Raw genomic sequence first — 26,239 nt, 5'->3', positions numbered from 1 at the left:
TCAGCCGGCTCCCCCGGCCTCTCCGGGCCCGGGCTCTACGCTGCCTCCCGCGCGACGCCAGGGCTCGAGATATGAGCGCCTGCCGGCCTGGCTGGGCCAGAGCGAGGGGACAAGGCGCCCTCGGGCCCGGCGCGAGAGGGGTACAGGGTCGGCTTGCTGCGGGGCGGGTGGCCGAGCGGAGCGGGGGCCCGGGCCGGCGCCCCCCGTTCCTGTGATCGGCCGCTCGGAGCTGGCTGAGCGGCCGGGCGGAGCGCAGCGTGGGCTGCGCGCGGCGGGAGCGCAGCGGCCCCTGGCGCCCGGCCTGGCGGCTCCGCCACTGCGGGCGGGCGGGGCGGGCGGGGCGGGCCCCGGGCGGGGCGGGGCAGGGGGCGGGCCCGGGAGCGCGGAGACCGGCGGACCCGGACGGCGCGCGGGCGGCGGGCAGGGAGGGCGGCCGGCGGGCAGCGGCCCCGGCCCCGCCGCGCGCACCGCCATGGTGGGCCGGCTGAGCCTGCAGGATGTGCCCGAGCTCGTGGACGCGAAGAAGAAGGGCGACGGCGTCCTGGACAGTCCGGACTCGGGGCTGCCCCCTAGCCCGAGCCCCAGCCACTGGGCGCTCGCGGCGGCCGGGGGCGGCGGTGGCGGGGAGCGGGCGCCGGCCCCCGGGGCGCTGGAGCCCGACGCGGCGGCCACCCCCGCGGCCCCGGTGAGTGACCCCGCCTCGGCCCCTCCCCCCATCCTCTGTATTCCCCCGCGCCCGGGCACCGGAGACCCCCAGGCGGTCGTGTCGGCCCTACCGGGGCACGCTGTCCCCGCCGCCGCCCGCCCGTCGGCCAGCGCTGGGAGCCCGCCCGTGGCCAGCGCTGGGAGCCCGGGGCGGGAGGCGCGGCGAAAGCCCGGCCAGCTGGAGCCGGTGGCTGGAAAATTGTCATCGCCTGGGAGGCCCGGGAGCCCCGGGAAAGGCGACCACCGCCTCCTCCCTTCGGGGTGATGGCCCCCGGGGCTGCCAGGCTGCGGCTCGTCCACATTCCTGACCCTGCCGGGCTGGAGGGGTCCGGGAACACCGAGAGCAAACTTCCCCCAGGCACCTCCGGGCTTTGCCCTCGCCCCCGGTGGCTCCAACGGGCCTGCTTCCCCTCCCGGTGGGTGTTGGGGAGAGGGGTGTACTCGGGCTCCCCGATTCAGAGAGCAAAGGGGGCCAGCTTTGGGGGACTGTTAGTGGCCTTGGAGGGGACCTTTTCAGATCCGTGGCCCCTCTTGTCCCGTCACCTAACCCGTGTCTGGCCCATGATGGGTGGGAGGCCTTTAGGTGGACAGGAGAATCTGCCTTGTTGTATATATCATCCCCACCAACAGCAGTCGCTGGGTTAACACTCTCCCCCATTCTATTGGGCACCTTTTTCAGAAAGAGGAAACAGGCTTGGAAGTTAAGTAACTTGGAAACTTTCAAAAATGAGTCCTTTTACTTTAATTTAAAATTTTTATTTAAAGAAAAAACACCAGGTCCCTTTTACCTTAGAAATGGCTCACATGGTGGTGTTTATTGCCTTTAACTAGAGCCCAGGGGACCCACATCCTGCCTACAGTCAAGCTAAAAGTGGGACTCTGAGGCCACCCCTCCCCCTTGGGGATGGGTGTTTGCAGCCTTCTCCCCTGGGTGAAGTAGTCAGTGGCAGCTGCTGCTCCTCGGGGACCCACCCACTTTGATGGTACGTGGAATTCTTGACCAATGATCCTGTCTCTCGGTGGACATCAGTGCATCCTCTCATTTCCATTTAGAAGGCAGCACTTGCTTCATCTTGGCCTTCAGAACCCTCGCCACCTGGCCCTTTTTAGCCTCATCTTCCACATCCCCTGACCACAGGCAGATACACACATCGGTGCCTCTGATGCTACTCGTCCCCCGGTGTGCCTTTTCCCTCCCAGCCATCCCCTTCTACCTCTCCCAGCACCCAGCTGGCTTTTCCACCTGTCAAACCCTTGCCAGCCCTGCAGTGCCCAACTTGTCACCTCCTCTGGGAAGTCTTCCTGGATGCTTCCCAGAGCCATGCCAAAGACTGTGACTTCGTCCCCTTTCCCTGGTAAGCCCCTTGTTCATGCGTAGAACCCCTGCTGCCCCGCCCCACTCCCAGCCTGCCCTGGAGCAGGCTGGGTGCTCAGGGAGCTTGGGTGGCAGGGATGAGGGAGCAGAGGAAGCAGGAGCAAGAGAACCGAGTGCTTGTCTGGATACCTGTGAGTGCTGGGTGGCGCCTACCTCCTCTTGGTGGCTGCATTGTCCTGCAGCCCCCAGGACTCCCGGAAGGCACCCCCAGGTTGGGGAGTGCCCAGCAGCTAGAGAGCTTGGGGCAGCGCAGGGCCCCCTGTCACTGCTGGGGGCTGTTTCCTAAAGCTCTGCAGTAGCTGGTGCCCGCACCTTACCCCCTCCCCCAGCTGGGTTCTCAAGCCCCAGTGGGGGCTTATTAAGCTCTCCCCCCACCAAGTTCAGGGCTGGACCCTGGGGTCCCCCTGCCTCTCCCTGACCTACCTGGTCCCCTTTGGCTTTTGCATGTCCACCCTATGCCCCCACTTGACACCTTGTCCTGGTAACATAAGAGTCTTAGAGTCAACCTTCTAGAAACGTCTGCTTCCTGGAAGACATGGGGGTGGGGCTGCCACCGCCATACCCTGGCCCAAGTGTAGGTTCTTCTCTCAAATCAGGCAAAGAAAATGACAGCCCCCAGTTAGCCCAGGAACCCAAAGGGCTGCTCTCTGTTGCTCGCTTAACACAGAAGCCCTGATTCCAGTCAGGTCAGGTGAAAACCCAGCAGCTGTGTGGAGGATGGTCCCATCTCTTACTCAGGCTGCTTGCTGAATCAGAAAGCCCCATGCTCTGACCAGGCTGGAAGGCGGTGAACCCCTGGGATGCTGTGCTCTGGCTCTTTGAGTTTTCTGGATAGTGGAAGATGACATAGACAACTTTGTGGTGTTCATCTTCCCAGTGAGTTTGCAGATTCCTCCATCTTGGCTGGGTATTGATCTGGTGGCCTCAGAGGCAGAGGACATGGGGGAAGTTGGACTGAATCTTCAGTGTAAAAAAAAAAAAATCCCTTGTAGCATTTCTCTTTGTTGGTTTTGGCCTTTTCTGAAGAGTTGCTGAGACAATGCCAGGGTTGGGGGCACATAATTGAAGGTTCTGGTTAGTGAAGTCCCAGTTCGTGTCGGTTTTCTCACCGCCTTGCTGCGGGATGATGCAGCAGCCCCGGGGTCTGGCCGCGGTCACGACGCTGAGCTGTAATTTGTTTCCTCTTTTCCTCCTTCCACAAAACCTCATCGATGGAAAGGGACACCCCCTGGGTGTGCAAATAAGGTCACAGGGCATATGCTGTGACTCTGCTGAGAGCACACGTTCATGATAGGCCTGGGATTCGAGCAGACCTCTTGGCATCCTCTGTGCCCTGTCCGGTGGTCTTCCCGTGCTGTGGGTCAGCCCTTCGCTGGCATTATTCCCTGGAGGGTGACACAAATCTCAGTTGGGCCCATCAGCTGGAGGCTAGAGCCAGGACCTTCTGCGGGGAACGCATCGGATGGGGCTGTGAACTAACTGCGTTTTCTGTTGTTGCAGAATCCAGCTTCTCTCCCCAACGCCCTGGGCTCCGGCTGCTCGCCAAGGTTATGCCCCCTGTCGTTCGGTGAAGGAGTGGAGTTTGACCCCTTACCACCAACTGAAGTAAGGTAAATATAGCAGTCCCTGATTTCGTTTTATTTCTATTTTCAATTTTTTGTTCCAGTAATTAACGCTTGTTATTAAAAAAAAAAAAAGTCAATGACAAAAGTGTGCCAAAGACTCGTATAGTTTGGTGGGTACTCTTTCGGATGTTTTTTCTGTGCTCTAACCATTTGAATATAGATACACTTATTAAAATAAAAACGAGATCGTGTTATACATAAAGTCCTGCAACTTGCTTTTTGCACTTCACTTATCATGGCCATCAGATGTTTAAAAATTTGTAATAAAGTAAGTCCCCTTTCCAGAAGCTTCTTTCCACATCTCCCCACCCCCACCCCAGTGTCAAGGTGCTGTGACCTTGCCTCAGGTTCTGATTTCACTGGGCAAGTACCGTTCTTCTTCCTCGGGGAATTTATCATCCAGGCTCATCTGGGGGCAGAGATCCATTGAGAGGCTCCATTAAAGGTATGTCTTTTTAGAGAACGGAATTTTACTTTTGGTAGCTGGTGGCTTTAGAGATGGAGTTCCGTTGCACGAATACAAAGGGCCCTTTGACACAGAACAAAGGAGGCTCACCAGTTTGGAGGTGAGCAGTTCAGCCTTTTATTCCTGAGGAGCTTGCATTTTGAACAGAATGGGGACATGACTTCATGACATGAGCTTCCCAGCCTTTTAACCTACTTGCCCAAGGCGAAGAGATGTTTCCACTGGACTCATTTTAAAAAAAGAGTGCCGGTTCTTACTCCCTGACCAGTGGGTAGGGGCTGGCGAGGGCAGTGCTGTTCAGTTTGTCTGTGTGTGATGCTTGTGCATACTTTTTATTTTATTTTTTATTTTTAAAATTTCTTGGCCACGCCTCGCAGCATGCGGGATCTTAGTTCCCTGACCAGGGATCGAACCCTCACCCCCTGCAGCAGAATCGTCGCGTCCTAACCACTGGACTGCCAGGGAGGTCCCGCTTGTGCATATTTTAGTATCTATGAAGATGCCATAATTAGGAAGTAATATGAATTCATGCTTTGCTTCCAAAAAAAAAAAAAAGAAATTCCCAAATTGCCCAAGATGGACTTTAAAAAAATTATAAAGTAGCTGCTGAGGAACGTGGATGTTAATTTATTTTATGGAAAACAAGACTGTAATTGGCTGTGATGGATAAGGTCAGATCTCGGTTCCCTGGGTTTGAGGGAGTCTCCAAGCCAAAGGCAGAGGTGGCCCCAGTACTAGGATTTGGTATCACCAAGCTTTCAGAACCAGCATTCAGGATGTCTGGGTTCCCTTCTCCTCTCATTAAAGAGCTGATTGTTCACTTCAGGGGATAGAGAAACCACTCATCCCCCGTGGACAGGAGAATCTGCCTTGTTGTATATATCATCCCCACCAACAGCAGTCGCTGGGTTAACACTCTCCCCCATTCTATTGGGCACCTTTTTCAGAAAGAGGAAACAGGCTTGGAAGTTAAGTAACTTGGCCAAAGTCTCAAAGCTTAAGTCAGTGGGAGCCGACTCCAGGGGCTGCCGCCTGCAGTGAGGAACAGTGAGTGCGGGTTGAACTTGGGAATCCTGCATTTCTGCACTGAAACCCCAGCTCTACCGCTCCCTCCCACTGTGACCTTAACCTCTGCACCCCGATTTCTTCTCCCAGGGTTGTTGGGAAGATTAAATTACATCCTGGAAGTAAAGCGCTAGGACAGGAGCACACAGTGAGCACGTTATAAACTCCGTGCGGCTTCTCCCTAGAGTCTCAAGGTTCAAGGTCACGGTAGGGATCCCCGCGCCCCCAGCTCAGAGGAGCGGCTTCACGCTGCCTTATGTCTCCCGCTCAGGTACACATCCTCCATCAAGTACGACTCAGAGCGACACTTCATCGACGACGTCCACCTGCCCCTGGGCCTGGCGGTGGCCTCCTGCAGCCAGACCATCACCTGCATCCCCAGTTGCACGTGGCGCAACTACAAGGCTGAGGTGCGCTTTGAGCCACGCCACAAGCCCGCCCGCTTTCTCAGCACCACCATCGTCTACCCCAAGTACCCCAAGACCGTCTACACCACCACTCTGGATTACAACTGCCGCAAGACACTGAGGAGGTTCCTGTCCAGCGTGGAGCTCGAAGCCATTGAGCTCGTGGGCGGTGATTACCTGTCGGAGGAGAGCTGACTGCAGCAGGCTGGGGGCCTGGCCCGGCTCTCCTGCCCAGGTTGGGTTGGGCCAGGCTGCCCTTGTGTGTCATTCCAGCCCCAGAAGAGTCTAACCCAGAGATACCTCTAAGCCCAGCCTGGGGAATAAAAAAAAAAAAAAGTCACAACATCTTCTAATTATTGAAAGAATTTGATTTTTTACAATTTTTTCCAATTGTTTTGAAAAGGAGTGTGTTTTCCTAGTTTGCTGCTACATAGCTTCCCCGAAGTCTCGATTTGATGAGAAAATAAAAGGATGGCTAGAGCAAAAGGAAAATGGCCACACTTTGAAATAGGGAAGAGGGGAGCGCCCTTCCTCCAGCGGTCAGTTTGTCTGAGGAGGAGCGTGGAAAAAGTCTCTGAGATGGAAAAAGTGAGTTGGAAGAACTTTCTGCCCCGGTGTCTTCACTGCTACAAAAGTGGTGCTAATTCAGTGAGCTGTGACACCCATATGGGTTCAATCTGTGGAGAGTTGAGTTCCATTCTGGTTTTTTAAATTTCCATTTGTATTTCCTGTTAACCAAAACTCTTGGAATTCTCTAAATCTTTTTTTGTGATATCAAAAAACCCCAAACCACAATATAAGATGCCTTTCAAAAAAAAAGCAAGAGAGGAAGGGAAAGGCAGGCAGGAAGGAAGGCGTTCACCCTGTTCTTGCCTCTAGAGTGGGGTCAGATCAACTGGTGGCTGAGTCCGGGGGCAACGGCTTGGTTCTGGTTCCTTCCACGGGTGGGTTCCAAGCTCGGGCTCTGGCGAAGCGCCTGGAACCCCTGGCATCTGGTAATGTCTCCACAGGCTTGTGTAACTCTCCTGATATGTATTTTGGGGTTTCCAAATACTTTCCTAGTTTTTTCATAAGGTGAAACATAGCAGAGGGTCCTTTGGAGAGAAATGGCGTCTTGAAAGAATGCTTAGGGAAAGCACTTTTGGCGGAGTCCACAGGGGGCGTTTCACTCACAGTGGGAGCCGACACTCACACCTAGGACTTGATACCCCCAGGGAGGAGGTGGACACAGATGTTTCTGGTGATCTGGTTCATCAGGGTGGGCGTCCTTTCCAGTGACTTTGGGTCAACACCGCGGAGGAATTCTGCTGGTGCCCGAGGTCTAAGCGAAAAAGCAAGGAAATCCACCTCCCTACCTCCAGCCAAGGGAAGCAAAGGAGAATTGAGCATAGGGAATGATGCCACATGTCAGGCTCCCAAACCTGGGCGCTGGGGTGACCGTACACGTCTAAGCGTTCGTTTTAGTGTGACAATCATGGCGTTGCATGTGAATGGAAGAAACTGTGTGAATTCAGCTGAACGGGCCACAGAAGCGGGGACACAGGCTGGGCCAGGTCAGGAGGGCGTGGAGGCCAGGCTGCCTCTGGCCTTCAGCCTCCTGCCCGCCCTGCCTCACCCGGCCCGTACTTCTTTCTCCAGCCGATCCCTGTGGATTTTGAGTAAAGAAAGTGGCAGAGGACTTTTGCTCTTCTGATATCGGAGAGAACAAAACCGTGGGTATTTCCTTTCAATGCATCCAAGTTATGTCAAGTTCTTGGGGCTTGCAGAGTCCTGGAAGCTCGGACTCCCGCTGTATCTCCGGGTTTGTGCTGATGGCTTGCAGCTGTCCTGAAAGCAGAATTGAGAGTTCTCTGGGTACCCTGGAGCCACAGCAGGGACTTTTGTACTGAGGAGAGCAGGTGTGATGATAATCACTGTCATTTAAAGTCATCAGAGGCCTAGAGGGCCAAATGGTCTGCTGTCCTCTTCAGGTTGAATAGTGTTTAGTCTGTCGTGCACCTGGTTGGAAGCATCCCTTCCGTGGAGCCTGCGATCAGCTCCATGGTCCCGAGTTTGCCAGCGTGAAGCTCAGCAGGGACCCCTCGAGGGGTCACTCCAAGACCCCGTAGTCTCCTGTCTTCATGCAGAGCAGCCTCCTGCGTTTGGAAGAGTAAATCACACAGCATTTATTGATTAAAAATGGGTTTTTCTCTCTGATTTCATGATCTTGTCATTTAAGACAAGTGGTAAGTGTGATTTTTAAACTATGGTAAGAGAATTCCCAAGGTTTTGCTCTGGCCCAATGGAGACACTTGACGAGCCCAGGACAATGCCATGGGCAGCTCGGCCAGAGAGACGAGGGGTAGAGAACGCGGCCTCTAAACAGCCCCGTGCTGAGATGCATGTATGAGATTTTTTGATATGAAATATATCAGTAAAGTAAGTAGAAGTGAGCGACTGTACGTGTGTCATGTGAGTGGAAAAGCAGATTTTGTTTTAAGTTATTCACTAGGGACCAAACTAGTTCTCTCAAATCCTTTCTTTTTCTCCAAATCTGCGTTGCTGAAAGTTGCAGAAGAGGAAGCATGTGAAGACGTAAGGGGACACATCAGGGTGGATAGCATGTTGTCGATCCATGGTGGATTCATGTTCGTTTGCAAGGTGGAAGCGATGATCTTTAAAACCCACTGATTAAAAACAAGCATTCCTAAGGGAGTCTGGGAAATACCATTTACTTATGAGTTAAAAAGTCTTTTTTCTCAGACTCTTAAATGATGTCTTTTATGTAATAAAGATGATTTGTATTTTCAGAGAAAAGTTTTCTTTTGAAATCACAGACCTTTGAAAAAGAGTAAGTACCTTTTCATCTGATGCATTTCCTGTTTCTCACTTTAGGAATAGTATTTGATGAAAACGACTTTGTAAATTTATCTTCGACATCTGTCTCACTTCATTTTGTTTTATGACTTCTTCATTTCATAATAAATTATCCTTTAAAAACACTTGGAGATGTTTCCTTTTTTTAAAAGAAACTCATAATGCCTGGTTAAGAAAAGTGAGACAAACGGTTCCTCCTCTTAAAAAATTTTAAGACGTGATTATGAAGTAATAGAAGTAATAGTACAATACTTCTGACTGGGGTGTGCGTTCTCCTGGGGGTATAAGAAGATTTTCCAAGGGGTTCCTGGGCACAGGAATTTTAAGGAATTTGTTCCCAGATTTGATGTGTACTCTTTCCCAAAGCCAATCTGCTCTGAGATGCACCTGTGAATGATGTTGTCAGGCCAGCCCCTTCCCACCTTCCCTTTCAAATCGCCTTCCTCCCACTTTGCAGAAGAAATACACACCTTAGTCCACCGAGCCTGAATATTATTGTGGTATTTTGCTCTGGGCTGGAAAAACCTGTAGGCAGGACAAAGGGACAGATAGAAACATGGTGTCTGGGCACCAGGATCCACTGTAGGTTTTGTGCATGCCTGCAGCAAGCGTCCTGCACAGAAATCGTCATGGTGGTGGAAGCAAGGCGGGCCCGCGTTGGGAGTTCTCATTTGCAACGTCTCGTACAGTTGAGGCAGTCAGAATGATGACACTCCTTATGACCACCCGTATCTCTTCAATCTCAGACTATTGTCTTCCCTGAGGAAAAGTCCCTTTGGGCAAAGCAAAAGAGAGGGTCGGTAAGAGCTACTGAAAGTGAAGGCATCTTATTTCACTCCAGCCTCAAATTCATGGCGAGGCTCTGTGCCTCATCCATTAGCCTTTGAGTTGCGACTCAGAAATAAACATGTCCCAGGAATACATATTACCATTCTTACAAATACATTTTCAAAGCCAGTCTCTTTTTAATAGACATTAAGTCTAACTTGGCCGATTGGGACGACAATGAGGGCTAATTTTGCCTTTTAGGTTATACGGTGTAAATTTTCCATAAAATGAATGAGCTAATCAGCAGTTCCAAGGTTTTGATAGAAAAATATTTAAAGCCTGTAGGATTAAAGCTATAATTTGTGTGTGTGTGTGCGTGTGTGCATGCGTGTGTGGCAAGAGAGAGAGAGAGGCGAAAGTGTGTTGAAGCTAATAATGTTTCAAATGTTCAGCCTTTTGAAGTGTATCAGACTAAGCTGGTGCCCTGGAGAAGCAGCAGTAGGTGGAATTAATAGTAACGTGATAACTCTCAGAAAGCCCTTTTGGTATACTTCCCAGAAATTGAAGAAATGAATAACCCTATTGATCAGGCAATGACTCCTATTGTGTGGGACGCCTCTTGTCAAAATTAAATTCTCATAATTTTATTTTGGCATATAATCATTATCAAGTGGTTTGTATATGTCACTATTTCCTAGAGTGCTTTCTGTGGAGTAAAATAAGGTTCTGTGATCAAATAAGTTCGGGGAAATGAAAAGTTGAACAATGCTAAACATGCTTATCGAAGGCTTCTCGGAACCCGTGTATTAATCAGCTCTTGCTGTATAATACCGCCCACAGAATCACAGTGATACGATAGGGCGTTTCTGCCCAAGGCTAGGTGTCGAGTTCAAGTTTGTTCCCCTTGTCTCTGGAGTAGGCTGGGAAGGTTGCATTCTTCTCATGGAAGAGGTCAAAAGCTCCCAGAGGAGCAAGTAGAAACATACAATACCTCTTAAGGTCTACACTAGGAACCGGCACCCTGGTACTTCCACCCGCTTTCTACCGGCCAAAGCAAGGTGCATGGCCAAAGCTCACATCAGTGGGTCAGGGAACCATACTTCCACCATGGATGTGAGAAGGAGTGAGGTTTTGCTGTAGAATAATCTACCTTAGCCTTTAATGTGGTAACATGCATTGATAATCTTCAAAAGGCAAGGTCTAGTATGTAACATTTTCCGAACTCATTAGATCAAAGAGCCTACGTGCATTTCATAGGACTAGTGTTCTTTGGAATGCACTTTAAGAAATGCTAGTTCGTATGTATAACAGTCAGAGTCCAGTCTGGAAAACTAAACCCATACAAGATATTTCCAACAAAGGGGATTTCATACAGAGAGTTGACCACACAGATGTTGGAAGGCTAAAAGAATAAGGGGACGTAATCCCAATTGTTAGTAACTGTAGGAAGCAGCTCCCACCCCTAACGCCCCCTTCTGGCAATTTCTGCCTTAAGACGCTAGAAAAAGATGAGCAAATTAAACCCAAAGTCAGAGGAAGAAAGGAAATAATAAAGATTCTTACTGATGAAATAGAAATGGACAAACAATTGTGAAAATTTTAAAAACGAAAATTTGAGTCTTTGAAAACATTGATAAATCTCACCTAGATTGATTAAGAAATAGAAAGCATAAATTACCGATATCATGACTGAATAGAGATCCTACAGGCACCAAGAGCGTAATAAGATAATATTAGGAACAACTGTAGGCCAACAAATTTGACAACATAGGCAAAAAGGAAAAATTCCTTTAAAAAACTTTATCTGACCCAACTGACATGAGATGAAATAGAAAATCTGAAAAGAAAAGTAAACTGTTTATTTAATTAATTAATTAATTTATTTATTTCTGTCTTCAAAGACTCCGTTAAGAAAATATTGAATAAAAAATAGGCCATGCAGTGAAAAAACAATTCACATCTGACAAAGGACTTATATCCAGACTATATAAAGAGCTCTTACAAGTCAACATAAGAATGACAACCCTGTTAAAAATGGAAAAGAGACTTGAACAAATACTTCATAAAGGAAGATATATAGATGGAAAATAAGCACATGAAAAAGTGTTCCACATCATTAGCTAGCAGTGAAATGCAAATTAAAATCACAATGAAATGCCATTAGATACTTACCCAAGAGAAATGAATGCAGGTCCATAAAATATATAATGTTCACGACAGTTTTGTTCACAACAGTCATATGTTGAAGGAACTGAAATGTCCATCCATCAGTAAGAGAACTGATCCACCTTGGTGTATATTCCTACAATGCAATACCAGTTAGCAGTAAAAGGACTACGTTACTACTACATGAAACATTATGGATGAATCTCATAGACATAATGCTGACAGGCACCAAAGAATATATACTGTATGATTTCATATACAGGACATTCTAGAACAGGCAAAACTAAGTTGTAAAAAATAATAGTGATTGCCTAGGTGTATGTGGTTTGGATGACTGGGAAGAGAAGTGAGGGAACTTTCTTTAGGAATGGAAATGTTTTATACCATGATGGGAGTACGTTGCATGGGTATATACTTTGTCAAGATTATACAATTTAGATCTATGCATTCTAATGTAATTTTTTACCCAAAGAAAAGAGAACCATAAAAGGTGAGAGGGGTGGGGAATGGATGGGGATATAGATGAAACAAGAATGGTAGAAGATGAAAATTCTAGAAACTGGGTGATGGGTACATGGGGTTTCATTATGCTATGTCTGCTTTGTTTATATTTGAAATTTTCCATACTAAAATACTGGGAAAAGTATATCTTAAATAATGTTTCTACGACACAACTGATAAGTGATCGTTTTTTAAAATTGGAAAATACATATTAGAGAAAATAAAAATCACTCCTATTTCCCTGATAAACCATTACTGATTCTGGAGAACCGTAGCTTTTGATGGTGGTTTGAATGGACCAATCTAAGAGACAACATTGCTTTTAGTCATCAGAGCATAAAGGGGTTTGTTTGTTTGTTTTGCCTCACTGTGCGGCATACAGGATCTTAGCTCCCCAACCAGCGATCCAGCCCAGTCCCCCAGCAGTGAAAGTGTGGAGTCCTAACCGCTGGACTGCCAGGCAATTCCCAGGAGGTTTCTATTCTTTACGTTTGCTGGTTTCTTTTTCAGAATGAGAATGCAGGAGAAGGCAGGGGTCTTGGGTGTGTCAAACCAATTGCTGGTAATTACAAATTACTGCTTTTCTCCAAAAGCACTGGGGCTTAGGGCAGGTAATTAAGCTGGCGAGCACAAATAACAGGATGTTCTGAATGCCAGCGCCACTGTTTCCAACCTGGAGAAGTTCTTACAAAGCAATAAGGGTCCAAAAAGTTAGTTGAAATGAGTTCTTTTTTTTTTTTTTTTTTTTTTGCGGTACGCGGGGCTCTCACTGTTGTGGTCTCTCCCGTTGCGGAGCACAGGCTCCGGACGCGCAGGCTCAGCGGCCATGGCTCACGGGCCCAGCCGCTCCGCGGCACGTGGGATCTTCCCGGACCGGGGCACGAACCCGTGTCCCCTGCATCGGCAGGCGGACTCTCAACCACTGCGCCACCAGGGAAGCCCCGATGTTAATATTTTTTACGTGCACGGGGTTGTCACAGAAGTGAAAAGCCAAAGAAATTAGACTCAGGAGCTTATATACCATTTTAACAAAGGGTCATAAATTGAGAAGTCATTAGAAAAAGGAAAGGGAGTTTGGGCCTAGGGCCAATAAACTGTGGGAAAGTGACTAGGAAATAATTGGGGAAATTAATGGAAGATAAGAGTTATTTAACAAGACCTGTTTATGCAGATTCATCTCGGTGCCTCTCTGTCTCTGGTGACAAGAGTTACTGTCCTCATCATGGTATAGGAGGTGCAGGAGCAATCTATCCCAGCTTCACAAAGGGAAATTGGTGCCCTGCTTTTAGGCAGACAAGGGGAAAGCAAAGAACTTTTCCTACATCTGTTGATTCTTAATTGCCTTCAGCTCAAAATAATCTTTATGCCAAAGTGGCATATTTTGGAGTGGCATATTCTAGACCTCTTCACCAGACCACCTGGATTCAAATCCCAGCTCCATCGTTTATTAGCTGTGTGACCTTAGCAAGTCCCTTAAGCTTTCTGTAAAATGAGGATAAGAAGGGTCTTTCCTCACAGACAGCTTGTGAAGATTAAATGAGTTCATACATGCAGAGTGCTTAGAACAGTACCTGCCATGAGTTAAAAGCCATACAAGTGTTTCTTGTTTTAATTCTCTTTTGGCTTGTAATTTCACTTCCAAGAATGTACCCAAAGCACTGGACAATTGCACTAAAATGTGCCTGTAAGGATGTTCTTTGCAAAATTGTTCAGAATCGCCAAAAAGTAGGAAACCAAGTAAATGTCCACAAAGAGGGATTGAATAAATAGTCTATACAATAAAATACCAGGCCAGCTTTACAAAGGCCGATGTGGATGTCAATTTAGTGACTTGGAAAGATGTTCATGCTATATTTTTAAGAGGATCATTAGAAGACAACACATGTATTATTAACCCATTAATTTTGTTTTCCTGTATGTAGATGCTTGAATAGAAAAAGGCTGGAAGGATGGATACGAAACAGATGAGGCTCAGTTTCTCTGAATGGTGAGACTATTGGGTGTTTTTAAAACATTTTTTTGCTTATGTGTAATTTCTAATTTGTCTGTAATGTATATGCATTTCCTGTGTAATTGGAGAAGTAAAACCCGCGTGTAGAACATGGTACAGCTTTGTGATCTGAGTGAAGAGAAACCAGAGAGTTAAATGGTCAGTGTGTTAAGAACTGTGTAGGGCCTTAGCTTTTACACTATTTGCAAGCTAACACATTAGCCTCCACGCTTTCATGGATGTTGGCTAAAGACATGAGACTCTTGGGTCAGAGACAAAGGATGATTTATGAGTCACAGCAATAGCTAGAGGGTCAGCATTTGTTTGTTGGTTTCCAGAGCCTCAGTTCCCACGGAATGATGCAGAGGGGGCCAGGTGGCACTGGGATATAAAGGGTGTTTGACGGGAGAGGGACTCTGAGCTTAGGAACTGGAATCGAGACCCTGTCTATCTTCCAAGGCCGTTGGTCACCCCAACATCCTTCAAAGAGCAAAGGCAAAAAAAAAGAAAAAGAAAAGGGACTTTTCTGGCGGTCCAGTGGTTAAGACTCTGTGCTTCCACTGTAGGGGGTGCAGGTTGGATCCCTGGTCTGGGAACTAAGATCCGCATACTGCGCGGTGCAGCCCAAAAAAAAAAGGAAAAACAAAAGGCAGTCGGAGACTCCTTACAAGATGCGCAACACGTGAGAGATCTGGGGAAACTGTCTCCCAAGCAGCAGAGCTGCTCAAACATCAACGTGCTCAAGTCACCTGGGGAGCTTGTTGAACTATAGGCTCTGATTCGGGAAGTCTGGCCTGGGGCCGGAGAGTTTCTAACAAGCTCCAGGCCCTGTGGGTGCTGCTGGTCCCAGGCCCCTGTTTTGACAGTGAGGCCTTGGCACCATCCTCAACGCCAAGGCGTGGCCGGTAAGTGGCCCCAGGTGGGCATGAGGGCCTGGGTGAGGTGGGAGAGAGGATGCTTCCTAAGCCCTTCCCAGTGATGATCAGAAGGGAGTGTGTCAGGAGTTTCAAAGGCCAGATTTGACCATGAACAAGTACACAGCATGTCCACGAGGCCCCAGAGAGTGTTTTCCCATCACCCTGGGGCCCTCTGGAGCCCTGTGGGTGTGGATTTCTACCTCCCCAGGCCTCTTCTTCCCAGCAAGCTGCCCTGCCAGCCACAGTTCCCGGGAAGGACTCCCTCCTTTCAACTACACCCCAGCCGGCTTCAGCCACCGGCCCTGCCGACGAGCCCCCATTCTGTCTTCCTCTGCCTCTTTCCATGGCGGTCGAACTCCAGGAGGGAGTGTAGCTTGGCTCCCCGCTGCTTTGGGAGCCCATCTGAGGCACCACAGCACAGTGATTAAGAGCTGGACCTTTGGAACGAACCAGACTTGGGTGTGACATCCCAGCTCCTCCCCTCCTCATGTAGGCAGGTCACTTTCCTTTTCTGCGCCCATTTCCTCGTGTGTGATTGGGATCACAACACCTCGCATCTCAGAGATGGTTGTGGAGATGGAATCGTGTTATGTTGGGTATGTGATGCCTACACCGCTCCTGGGCACCGCTCCTGGGCACCACCGCTCCTGGGCACCGCTCCTGGGCACCACCGCTCCTGGGCAGGGAGGAGCCTGATCCATGAGATGGTTATTCCCAGTATCCTGGCAGCAATTAGCAGAGAACTGCAGACTGAGTAGTGACTTGATAAACATTTTCTAAAAGACCATTGGAGACCTTGGAGCCCATCTCTTACAAGTTGTGTGACTTGAGCAATTCACCTCTTCTCTTTAAGCCTAAACTGTACCGTGGAGATAATAGTTCCCACCACTCAGAGGACATCTTGACTGAGGAACAAATGAGATAGAAGAACCTATAAACTAGAAAGTGACCTAAGATATTATAATTACAAGGTGCGGGGCAGGATGCAAAACACAGACCACAAAAATATAAATAGCTGTCGACAGCTCCAGGTGTGAGCGTAACGGGTGGAAGCCATTCAGTCTTACCTATCCCTTAACTCACCCAGCAGCCCCCCTCAACCCTGCAGGGCACAGCATTGCTTCTGGGTATAAACTTAGGCCTCCTCGGAGCACCAGCGGTGGGAGTCCGTGGTGCCCGATAATACGTGGCTTTTAGGAGAAGGTTGGGTTTCGGGTTTTCCACCCTCAGGTCGAGGGGGACGCAGCTTGCTGAGAAGCACAGCTGACGGTGAGGGAAGAAGCCAACTGCATTCGTAACAAAATCAGCCCCAGATTGAGTGGCTTCAAACAACTTTATTATCTCGCAGTCTCTGTGGTGTCGCTCAGCTGGATGCCTCTGGTTTCCAGTCTCACAGGCTGTAATCCACCGAGTCACTCAGGGCGTGGTCACCTCAAGGCTTAACGGGGGTAGAACCTGCTTCTGAGCTCACACGTGGGGCTGTGGGCTGTTAGCTGGGGGCGTGGATTCCTTGCCACGTGAACCTCCCCCCGACCCCCGCCAGTTTCCCCAATTGTTAACGTCTTGCATGAGTTCGTACGTTTGTTATAATTGATGAGCCCACATTGATACATTATTATTAACTAAAGTCCATAGTTTAGGAGTCCGTCTTGGTGTTATACTTTCTATGGGTTTGGACAAATGTGTAATGACATGTGTCCACCACTGCAGTTTCCTATAGAATAGTTTCACAGCCCTGTTCATGCTTCCCTCCTTCCTGCAAACACATTCTCTTTTTGTTAACCTCATCTCGGAAGAGACATTCCATCACTTTTGCCGTATCTACCACGCCAAGCCGCACCGCAGTCGTAACCTCCCTGGAATTTTCCTGCAGCGTCCACAGTGGATGTTCACGGGGCTCAAACTGTAGCGCTTTGTTCCCGAGTCTCCAACCACTACTAGTGTGGAGACCCAGGGGCTACTTAGGGTGGGAGTGTCTTAGAGTGAGCTGGTCATGTAGGCACATTCTAGCTACCTGACCTTAAGGCTAGCTTCTAGCCTTAAATGTTGAAATCCACCCCCTAGGCACCACCAAAACCAGGTGCAAATCATAAACCCAATTATTACCAAACTGTGCTGACCGGCTGATAACATTCTGCTCCAAAACAGCTCAGGGACCCATGGTTACACAGTCTTGTTCATCTTTAGTTAATAGATTCCCTAGTGTTGGGCAAGGGTCAGTAGTTCTGGAGATGAGTGTGCAGCCAATCTGGGTCCTTGAGATTAACTCACGCTATGCAATCCACCCCCATGACCCTTCCTCAAGTTCTTTTAAAAATGAATCATTCGGGCTTCCCTGGTGGCGCAGTGGTTGAGAGTCCGCCTGCCAATGCAGGGGATATGGGTTTGTGCCGCGGAGCGGCTGGGCCCGCGAGCCATGGCCGCTGGGCCTGCACGTCCAGAGCCTGTGCTCTGTGGCGGGAGAGGCCGCAACAGTGAGAGGCCCGTGTACCGCAAAAAAAAAAAAAAAAGAATCATTCTCCACCTGGAGGGTAATGGACAAATCTACTTGGCATCTCTCTAGGGAGTCAGTCTGTATTCTATGTAGGTTTTATATAAATTCTATGACAATCTGTTCAGTACATGTGTCCAGTGGGGTTGACTGCCTCCGCCACGTCCCCACCGTACACTAGGTCTCTGCAGCAAATACTCCATTTCCTTGACCACTGTGATTAGTCCATTGATGGGCATATGACCTGTGCCAGGCCAGAGATCTTCTCTGGGGTTGATATGAATACAGGAGTGACTCTCTTTTCTTCGATGAACTATAAGGCTGTCAGTGGCCATTTTTGCAATCCTGTTATGAGAACCTGCCTGAATGTGAAGCTAATCAGGGAGGCAGAGGCAAGATGTGGAGAAAGAGACAAATTCTGATGACACAGTATGACCTCCTGGATCCAGCCATGCCTGAAGCCATATCCAACCCTGGACTGTTGGCCTTATAAATCAGTCTCTCTGTTTTGTCAGTAAGCCGGTTTTCATTGGGTAGAGTCCTCACTGAAACAGGCTGGATATGAGAAAGATACTTAAAACTTCTAACCCAGCGTGGTTTGAGTTGGAGCCTCTTCTGTGCTTGTGGAAGAGTTAATCCCCACCTGCTTCTTCTGTTCAGATCTTGAGCACAGACTCCCCTTTAGTTCCAGGCTACAAGTAGGCACGTTCTTGTTTGGCTCAAAGCCCCCTCCCCAGAACACTGGACTTTGAGACCCTCGGTTCATTCCTCCTACATTCCTCTTGCTCCAGACCCCTGTAATTTGTTTGGCGGTTTGTTTGAATTCTATCAGCCAGTCGCTGAAGCCACGTTTCTTTGTGAAGCTCACCCTTTGATGAGGTGGCTGTGTAGCCACCCCACCTAAAACATCATTGCTCAAAGCTCCTACAATAGATTGAGCGCTTCCTAGGGGCCAGGCGCTATGCTAAATGCTTTATGTAATTACTGCATTTGATTCTCACAACACTGAGATGGGTATTTGCATCCCCGTTTCCAGATGTGGTAACTAAGGCTCAGAGAGGTTAAGCAATTTGTCTGAGGTCACACAGCTAGCACGTGGTGGGAAAGAGAAAAATGCAGCTCTGAGGTCAAAGTGCGTCATTTTCACCATTATCCCAGAATATCTCATGGCAGAAAGGCGGCCACAGGCCACCCCCATCCCCACCCCCCATGGAAGACGATACCAGGAGACCAAGGTACTCTGAGGCAGGTGTGCCCTCAGACTCATACGTGCACCGCACCCCCAGCCACCATGGTAGAGCCAGAGGGCACAGGAAGTGCCAACTGAACTGCCCCACCCTCTGCTATCTTTACCTTAAACCCAGATCATTGGCTGAGGTCTGAGTATTAGTATATTTCCCATCTCCTCCTCCCCACGGAGCTGTGCCTGAGCCCTCAGTGCCCTTTGCTCGATTCCATGGGCGCGTCCCAACCTGGCAGCAGGGGACAGGCCTAGCCTCGGCACAGGGAGAGCCCCTGCCAGGCCCGGCTGCTAACCTCCTCTCCAGGGGAGGAGAGGGCTCTTCTGAAAGCCCCTCAGTATATCTTGCCAGGGTGTGGTGGCCGATGTGAAACCTGTCACGGTCCTTTTAAGGAAGGGGTAGGGGGCTGCTCTGTCAGCTGGGGGCTAGCGGAGACCAAGAGGACCACTTTCGCTTGACTTTCAAATAGGCATTCTGTGATGTTTTGTGTTGGCTTTCAACTTCTCCTGTGTACACTGTACGTCTTTACCTCCTTGGAAGGCAGGAACCTCATCCTAAGTGTCCACTCTGTCCCCCTCGGGGCCTGCACTGTGCTGGACACAGGTGTCCGATGCTACCCAGAGACCGCCTCTATCTCTTGGAACTTTCAGGCTGCTGCTTTGTGCCTGAGGGCGATTTCCTCCCCCACCCCCCACCCGAGCTGAGGTTGCTCTCTGGTCTGGGTGTGGCAGGCTTGAAATGCCAGGAACCCAACCCCCCCAGGACCCATCAGCCAATGCCTCTGGGGAGTGTAACACCCCAGCTCCCTCCCCATCTGCGGGGATAATCCTGACAGTGTTTCCTTGTGGGATTGAGGCCCTGTTGCCCAGTATGGAAGCTGTTTTCATAGTGTCCCTGGGTTGGCCCTCTCCCCTTCCCTGCATCCTCTCCATTGAGATAATCTACTTGCAGTGCAGTCTTCCTCTGCTTCTGGAAGAACCTAAACTAAGGCAGTACATGGCCCTCACTCAATATTTGTGGAAAGGAAGAATATTAACTTAGACCAAGTAGTGTTGTGGGGCCCTTTTAATGCTCCAGAACTTGGCTTGAAATGCTGTCTTGGGGGATTAGAGGAGGCCCGTATTGATGTGAGAAGCAATGTTCCTTTTGAGACTTTCCGTGATAACCTCCCAAAGATGATGTTCTGGAACTCACTTATTTTGAAGGCCACATAGGGCAGGGAGTATATTTAATTTTTTAAAAAAAAAGGCTTTAGGGAATTCGGGGCATTTTCCTTGGGCTTCTGAAAGCATGCTGTGTGAGGATTTTTACCCATGAAATTAATTTAAAATTAGAATTGATATAATCTACACACTTTCTCTTTTTTTGTGGGCGGGGGGATGATACATATCTAACTGTGATGGGAAATTAAATAACAAAGAGATGCCAGATTATTTGGGAAAAAAGGATATTCGGAAAAGAATTTTATTCATTGACTTGCTTACTCTCTTAAGGAAGGAGCTGTGGCTTCCGGGGCCTCGAGCGGCGTTTTGGTGGAAGGTGAGTTGAGCTCATCGACACACCAGACACGTGCTTCCTTCAGAGGTAGGTCTGATTTCCTTTTATTTTTATTCTTTTTTTTTTTTTAACACATAAATGTGTGGTAAGGATAAACGATAAGCTTGTCCGTGTCGCAGGTGGGCTTTCACTCAGATGGAGCTGCTACTCTGGGATAAGGTTTCCTTTAAAGCAGTGATTGGGGCTGTCGGTTGTCAGCAAGGGCTGCTGGCCGCCGCTGCCGCCGTCTGCTCAGAGAGGTAGGCTGGGTTCTCTGGGGCCTCCCCGTCACTGGGGCCAGAGTGGAAGCCCCTCAGGGCCCAAACCTGGTACCGCTTCCTCCGGTTCTGCTTGTAAATGCGAATCCTTTCCTTTTCTGCCTCTGGGTCGGCGAGAACGCCATCCCAACGCAGACTTTCGTTGATCTGGTTGGAAAGGGTCTCTTCTATTTTGGCAAAGCAGGGGAGACATACGGCAGAGGAGTAAGAGGGGGTGAGCTTGCTTTCATCCCTGTCCTGTCTGTACTCTGGCCCCGGGCCATGATCTTTGCTGGGACTTAAGATGTCATGGAAGGATGGAGACAGCTCCTGAGTCTTCAGGCCTCCACTCTGATGTTTATCTGCTGAGCACATGGGTGGTGTTAGTGTTTGTGATGCCTGCCCTCAGCCTGCTTGGGGGTGATGCCCAAACCACTAAAGATGTGAGGGGGGACCTGGAGGCCCCTCCTCACATGGGGCCTCAGGTGGCCAAGCCCACCAGCCCCGTACACATCCACTGCCTACATGCTTTGGGCTGTCATTTTGGGGAAGGAGGAACCATTTATTGAGCATGTACTATGAGCCAGGTCCTCTGGGTAAAGGCTGTCAGCCTTTACCAGGTGAGGAAACAGACTCCCAGGTGAGGAAACAGACTCCCAAAGTTTCAGTCGGTTGCCGATGTCACAAAGCAGGTGGCAGAGCCGGGATTTGAACACACACCCGATTGCCAGGGCCCTGTCCTTTCCACACTGCCCCCCACCTCACCTACCCACGTGCTCACCAAGGTACTGCCCAGTTCTGGGAGCCTGTGACTTACCCCTATTCTAGACACTTTATGATGGAAGAAATGAAGAACAGCAGAAAAGCTTCCTAAATCTGACTGTGGAAAGCATTCTGCCAAGCCAGGAAATACTTTTTCTGTGTGGCTTATACTGATTTTTAAAAATATTAACAGCCCTTCTGAATTATATAACATGCATATACAGTACTACAACATGCGATTCTTTAAACAGCTCATCCTATTTCTTTGGGATAGAGGAATCTCCCTCCCCCCACCAAAAAAAAAAGAGAGAGAGAGAAGAAAATAAGAAAAAAATCCTCTCTTGGCATTCCTATACCTTCCTACTCCCTGAGAATTATTTGGTGTCCCCTGCTGACAGTATGAGGTCCGTGCCACTGTAATCTCTAGAGGCAGAAGCTAAGCTAAAAAGATAATAAATTTCCTCATCTGGTTTGGCAGATACACGTGGAGTTTATTGACCTAAACTCCAGAATTGCTTTCTTGCCTCTTTCTTACGATCCCAACTGGAGAAGTAATTATCATCTGCCCGTCGCGCCTTCTGCCTTCAGCTTGTCAGGGGAGCTCGTTCTGCATAAAGAGGGCTGGGACCCAGAAACGTGAACCCAGGACTAGTGGTGCTGGAGGTCAGGGCAGCTGTGCCAGGGTCGGCGAGAGCCACCTCCCTGACAGACAAGAGCCACCATGAACCACACAAGGACGGTGGAGACTCACAGCACCCCTGGACAGGTGCGCTCGACGTCACTGTTGCACTCTCTCCACCAATGGGTGCTCAGGGGCTTTGTCGAGCTCCCGGGGTGTTCTATGAGAACGGAGGGCTCTGTGCTTTTGTGGCAGCTGTTAGTGGGTGTACGTCTGTGAAGTGTCCGCAGGAGGGCCTGGAGTGAGAACCCCACGTGTATGGTCATACGTGTACTGGAGAGGTCTAGGCATGTGAGTATGTAGCGGAGTGTGTGCTTGTGCGTGCAGACTGTGAATGCGCGTGCCTGCTGGGGTATCTGTACTTTAGCTTTATTTGGCGATTATATTGATAGAAGGGGGTGTTGTTGAGGGTGTCCGGGATTATAAGAGTGTGTAGCAGTGACTGGTGTGATGGTGTTTGTGTGCAGTCGAAGGGTGGCCTCCGTAGATGAGGGAAAAGGAAGGGCGGTCTGTACAGGGAGCATACTTTATATGAATGTCCTGGGTGTCTACACAGAGGCAACCAGAGGCAGGTGCCCCGAACAAATGAGGGTGAAAGGAGGGTGTCCAGGCGGAAGGCAGGAGCCTGTGATTCTGTGTATGAGTGAGAGCATCTGTCACTAGTGCCTTAGTGGCTGTGCATGGGGACAGTCTCTGTGTGAGGATGGGGGCATCTCTGTAGGAGGGCTTGAGATTTCTGTGGGGAAGGAATAGATGTTCAGGATTTTAAGCTTGGACTGAGGGAGGAGGAAGATGAGTGAGTGTCTGTGTAAAGCTAGGAGTCACAGTGTGGGGCTGGGAGGCTCTGTGGCGTGTCTCTGTGTGGGGCTGAAGGTCTCCATTGATGCTGAGAATTCTCGACGCAGGATTTGGGGTCTCTGCGGACATGGATGGTCTTTGTGCGGAGGGCTGGATCATCATCGTGCGGAGAGAGGGAGGACCTCTGATTGGGGCTGGCGAGTTTCTGTTTCTGGGCTTAACTTCCCCAAGTAGGTGGGGGTCTCTGAGGGGTGGGGTGGGTGTCCTCGGAGAAGAGTCTCAGGTATGGGAGCGAGGCGGACGCGTTAGCTGCTCCTCTTACCGTGCCCCTTCCCAGACCCCTTGGTCTTTCTCTTCTTTTTCTTCTTCACCTTCCGTTTGGTCAGTTCTGAGGCGCAGCCCGAGATGCGGGGCAGTCTGGACCCCTGCGAGGCCGCCATGCAGCCCTCTCTCTCCTCCTCCTCCGACACCCCATCCCCACCGCCGCAGTCCATTCGCCCGCGGGGCCGCCCCCCGCGCCTGGGGCAGCAGAGACCCGCTGCGGCTGAGCCGGAGGCTCCGGCGGCGAGGGCCAGGCTAGGGCCAGGCTAGGGCCACGCGTCTCCACGGCGACCGCCGCACACTGCGCGCGCGCAATCCGCAGGCTGCTGCCTAGGAGCCGCTGGCGGAGGAGATGTGCGCATGCGCATTTCATCCTGTGCGCTTGCTTGGTCGGCGGTGATAAGAGGAAGAGTGGGTACCGTGATTGTGAATGCTTGGGTTGACACTCATTTTCCACTCCTGTGCCCTTTTATTATTTATTTATTTTTAAAGCATTTATTTATCTGTCTATATTTATTTATTTATTTAGGCTGCCTCCCGTCTTAGTTGTGGCAAGCAGGGGCTTCGTTGAGGCATGCGGGCTCTTCATTGCGGCACGAGGGCTTCTCTCTAGTTGTAGCGCGCGGGTTCCAGAGCGTGTGGGCCCTGTAGTTTGCAGCACGTAGGCTCTCTAGTTGAGGCACGCGAGCTCAATAGTTGTGGCCCGTGGGCTTAGTTGCATCCCCGTGGCATGTGGGATCTTAGTTCCCTGACCAGGGATCGAACCCGCGTCACCTGAATTGTAAGGTGGATTCTTTACCCCTGGACCACCAGGGAAGTCCCCTGTGCCCTTTTAAATGCTGTGTGTTCTCTCCTAAATTTTTATCTCCTGAGTTCCAATCTCATATGTCTATCCTGGCCTTTTAAGCCCACTGTGTCCAAACTCATTTCTCTATTATTCTTCATCTCTGTGAACAAAAACAGCTGGTCAGTCCAGAGCCCTGGCAGTCTTCCTTACCCCCACTCTCTCCCTGTACCCTCACCTAGGCTGGGGCTGACCACCGTGTCTGGGACGTGAGCTTCTGCACTCCCTTCCTAAATGGTCTCTGCTTCCAAATCCACATAGCTGCTAGGAGGAACTTTTCTTTTTTAATAATTTTATTTATTTATTTTTGGCTGCATTGGGTCTTTGTTGCTGCATGCGGGCTTTCTCTAGTTGCGATGAGCAGGGGCTACTCTTTGTTGCGGTGCACGGGCTTCTCATTGCGGTGTCTTCTCTTGTTGCGGAGCACGAGCTCTAGGGCGCGCGGGCTTCGGTAGTTGTGGCTCGCGGGCTTTGTTGCTTGGCGGCATGTGGGATCTTCCCAGGCCAGGGCTCGAACCCGTGTCCCCGGCATTGGCAGATGGATTCTTAACCACTGCACCACCAGGGAAGCCCAGAACTTTTTAAGATGATGAACAATTTCACTCTCTTGCTTAAAACCCTCCGGGGGGGTGGTGGGGAGTGGGCCATCACACGACTGAACTTTAGTGTGGCTTACAAGGCCTGGTATGATCTGTCAGCTTTTCTTTCCAGGTTAATCCGCCACAGATTGTATTTTCCCAAAATGGCTGCAGTAACAACTTTTATTCCCCAGGCTCTTCTAGAATCTTGCCACTCCCACATCAAGAGACACAGTCTAACTCCTCCCCTTCAATCGGGGTGGCTCGGTGGGGCCACATGTAGCCAGTAGAATATGGTGAAAGTGACACCGTGTGACTTCTTAGGCCAGGTCATAAAAGGTACGGCACATCCACCTTGTTAGGCGAAGACTTGCTCCTGGAGACCTGAGCCTCCTGCTAAGACATCTGATGTCTGGGTACCCTGAGGCCACCATGCTGTGAGGAAGCCCAAGCTAGACCACATGGAGAGACCCCCAGACTATGTAAAAGGAGAGAGAGAGAGATGCCCCAGCTGCTCCAGCCCCCACTTTTCCACCTCCAGCCATAGTCCGACTATAACAGCGGGAGAGACTCCCAAGCCAGCCCCACCAAGCCAAGCCCTTCCTGAATCCCCGACTCAAAGAAACTGAGAAATAATAAAATGATTGTAACTGTTTAAGTTACTAAGTTTTGGGGTGATAAGTTATGGAGCAATAGATAGCTGAAACATCAGTCTTTGATGTTAGCCATTCTAGTGTGTATGAAGTATTTCCCTGTGGTTTTAAGTGCCGTGTCCCTGATGACTAATGACGTTGAGCACTTGTTAAACTACTTATTGGCCATTTGTGTAACATAGTTTGTAAAGTGTCTGTTCAAGTCTTCTCCCATTTTGTCATTGGGATATTTATATTTTTATTGTTGATTTGTAAAAGCTCTTTACATGTCTTGGATATAAATCCTTTGTCACATATATTGCTGCAGAGATTTTTTTTTTCCAGGTCTGTAGCTTGTCAATTCATTTTCTTAGTGGTGTCTTATGGTAAGCAGAATTTTTCTATTCTGATGAAGCCATTTTATACGTTTTTTTCTTTTTGTATACTGACCAAGGAATCTTTCCCTACTCTGAGATCACAAAAGTACTCTTCTGTTTTCTTCAAGAAGCTTTATGGTTCTGGGTTAGGTCCACCATCCATCTCAAACTCATCTTGTGAATAAAGTCTGATAGGGATCGAGATTCATTTTTTTTCCAAATGGATTTCCAGTTGTTCTAGAAATTTTCATTGAAAAGACATTTGTCGTGGTCCGAATGCAGGTTGGAAAAGAATTTCCAGGCACAAGGCAGAATGTAAAGAAGATAGAATTTATTAGAGGGAAGGGTCGCTGCCACAACAATGGGCCGACTTCCTAGTAGTCTGGTAGCGTCAAGCCTGAACATGTGCTATTGATCAGTTTTTATAGCCAGAAAATGAAAGAACGGTCCGAGGTGAAAATTTTGTTTACTGATTGGTCGAGGCACATATACCTTTCTTCTATAGGGTGGGAGTGAGACAGTCCAGATGCCTTTCCTTATTTAGGACAGGTCCCATTGCCCAGGTGGGCGTCACCCAGGTGGGCTCAGGAATTTCGTAACCATCGCAACATGGTGGGGAGGGCGAGTAAGAGTCCGGTAGGGGGTGTAACACCGCCGACACTTTTTCAGGCAGGGTCGTCCTTTGTCGCTGGAGCACCACAACGTTCCTTTCCCACTGACTTGACTTGGCACTTTGGTAGAAAATCAGCTAATTGTTCATGTGTGACTACTTCTGGGCTCTGTTCTGTTCCGTTGATCTATTTGTCTTTCCTTACAGCAGTACTACAGCGCCCTGGTGATTGCAGCTTTATAGTAAGTCTTGATATTAAATAATGTTAAATC

The 26,239-nt window shown here is 49.5% G+C and overlaps 2 protein-coding genes across 2 annotated transcripts; one reads left to right on the top strand and one right to left on the bottom strand.

Moving 5' to 3' along the window:
- Nucleotides 1–412: 412 nt before the first annotated feature.
- RFLNB (refilin B) lies at nt 413–8,624 on the top strand. Its single transcript, XM_082679414.1, has 3 exons — nt 413–685; nt 3,581–3,690; nt 5,508–8,624. Exons 1-3 carry the CDS (start codon nt 473–475, stop codon nt 5,836–5,838), a joined length of 654 nt encoding a protein of 217 aa, XP_082535540.1. The 5' UTR covers nt 413–472; the 3' UTR covers nt 5,839–8,624.
- An 11,700-nt stretch (nt 8,625–20,324) lies between these two features.
- Nucleotides 20,325–23,099, bottom strand: LIAT1 (ligand of ATE1; the record flags this gene model as incomplete). The annotated part of the gene is made up of 2 exons (XM_082679469.1): nt 20,325–20,728; nt 22,928–23,099. 2 exons carry the CDS (start codon nt 23,097–23,099, stop codon nt 20,325–20,327), a joined length of 576 nt encoding a protein of 191 aa, XP_082535595.1.
- Between the last annotated feature and the right edge of the window lie 3,140 nt (nt 23,100–26,239).

Source organism: Grampus griseus, assembly GCF_964374135.1.
Source record: "Grampus griseus genome assembly, chromosome: 20".
NCBI classification, from domain to species: Eukaryota; Metazoa; Chordata; class Mammalia; order Artiodactyla; family Delphinidae; genus Grampus; species Grampus griseus.
The sequence above is the reverse complement of the archived record's forward strand: the minus strand, read 5'-3'. Positions and strand labels throughout refer to the sequence as shown.

What these genes read in the sequence shown, in the direction of transcription:
- RFLNB (XM_082679414.1), top strand. Translation starts at nt 473, where the DNA reads ATGGTGGGCCGGCTGAGCCTGCAGGATGTGCCCGAGCTCGTGGACGCG. An exon ending in CGGCCACCCCCGCGGCCCCG is followed by an intron (nt 686 to 3,580) that starts GTGAGTGACCCC and finishes CTGTTGTTGCAG; the next exon opens with AATCCAGCTTCTCTCCCCAA. An exon ending in TTACCACCAACTGAAGTAAG is followed by an intron (nt 3,691 to 5,507) that starts GTAAATATAGCA and finishes TCTCCCGCTCAG; the next exon opens with GTACACATCCTCCATCAAGT.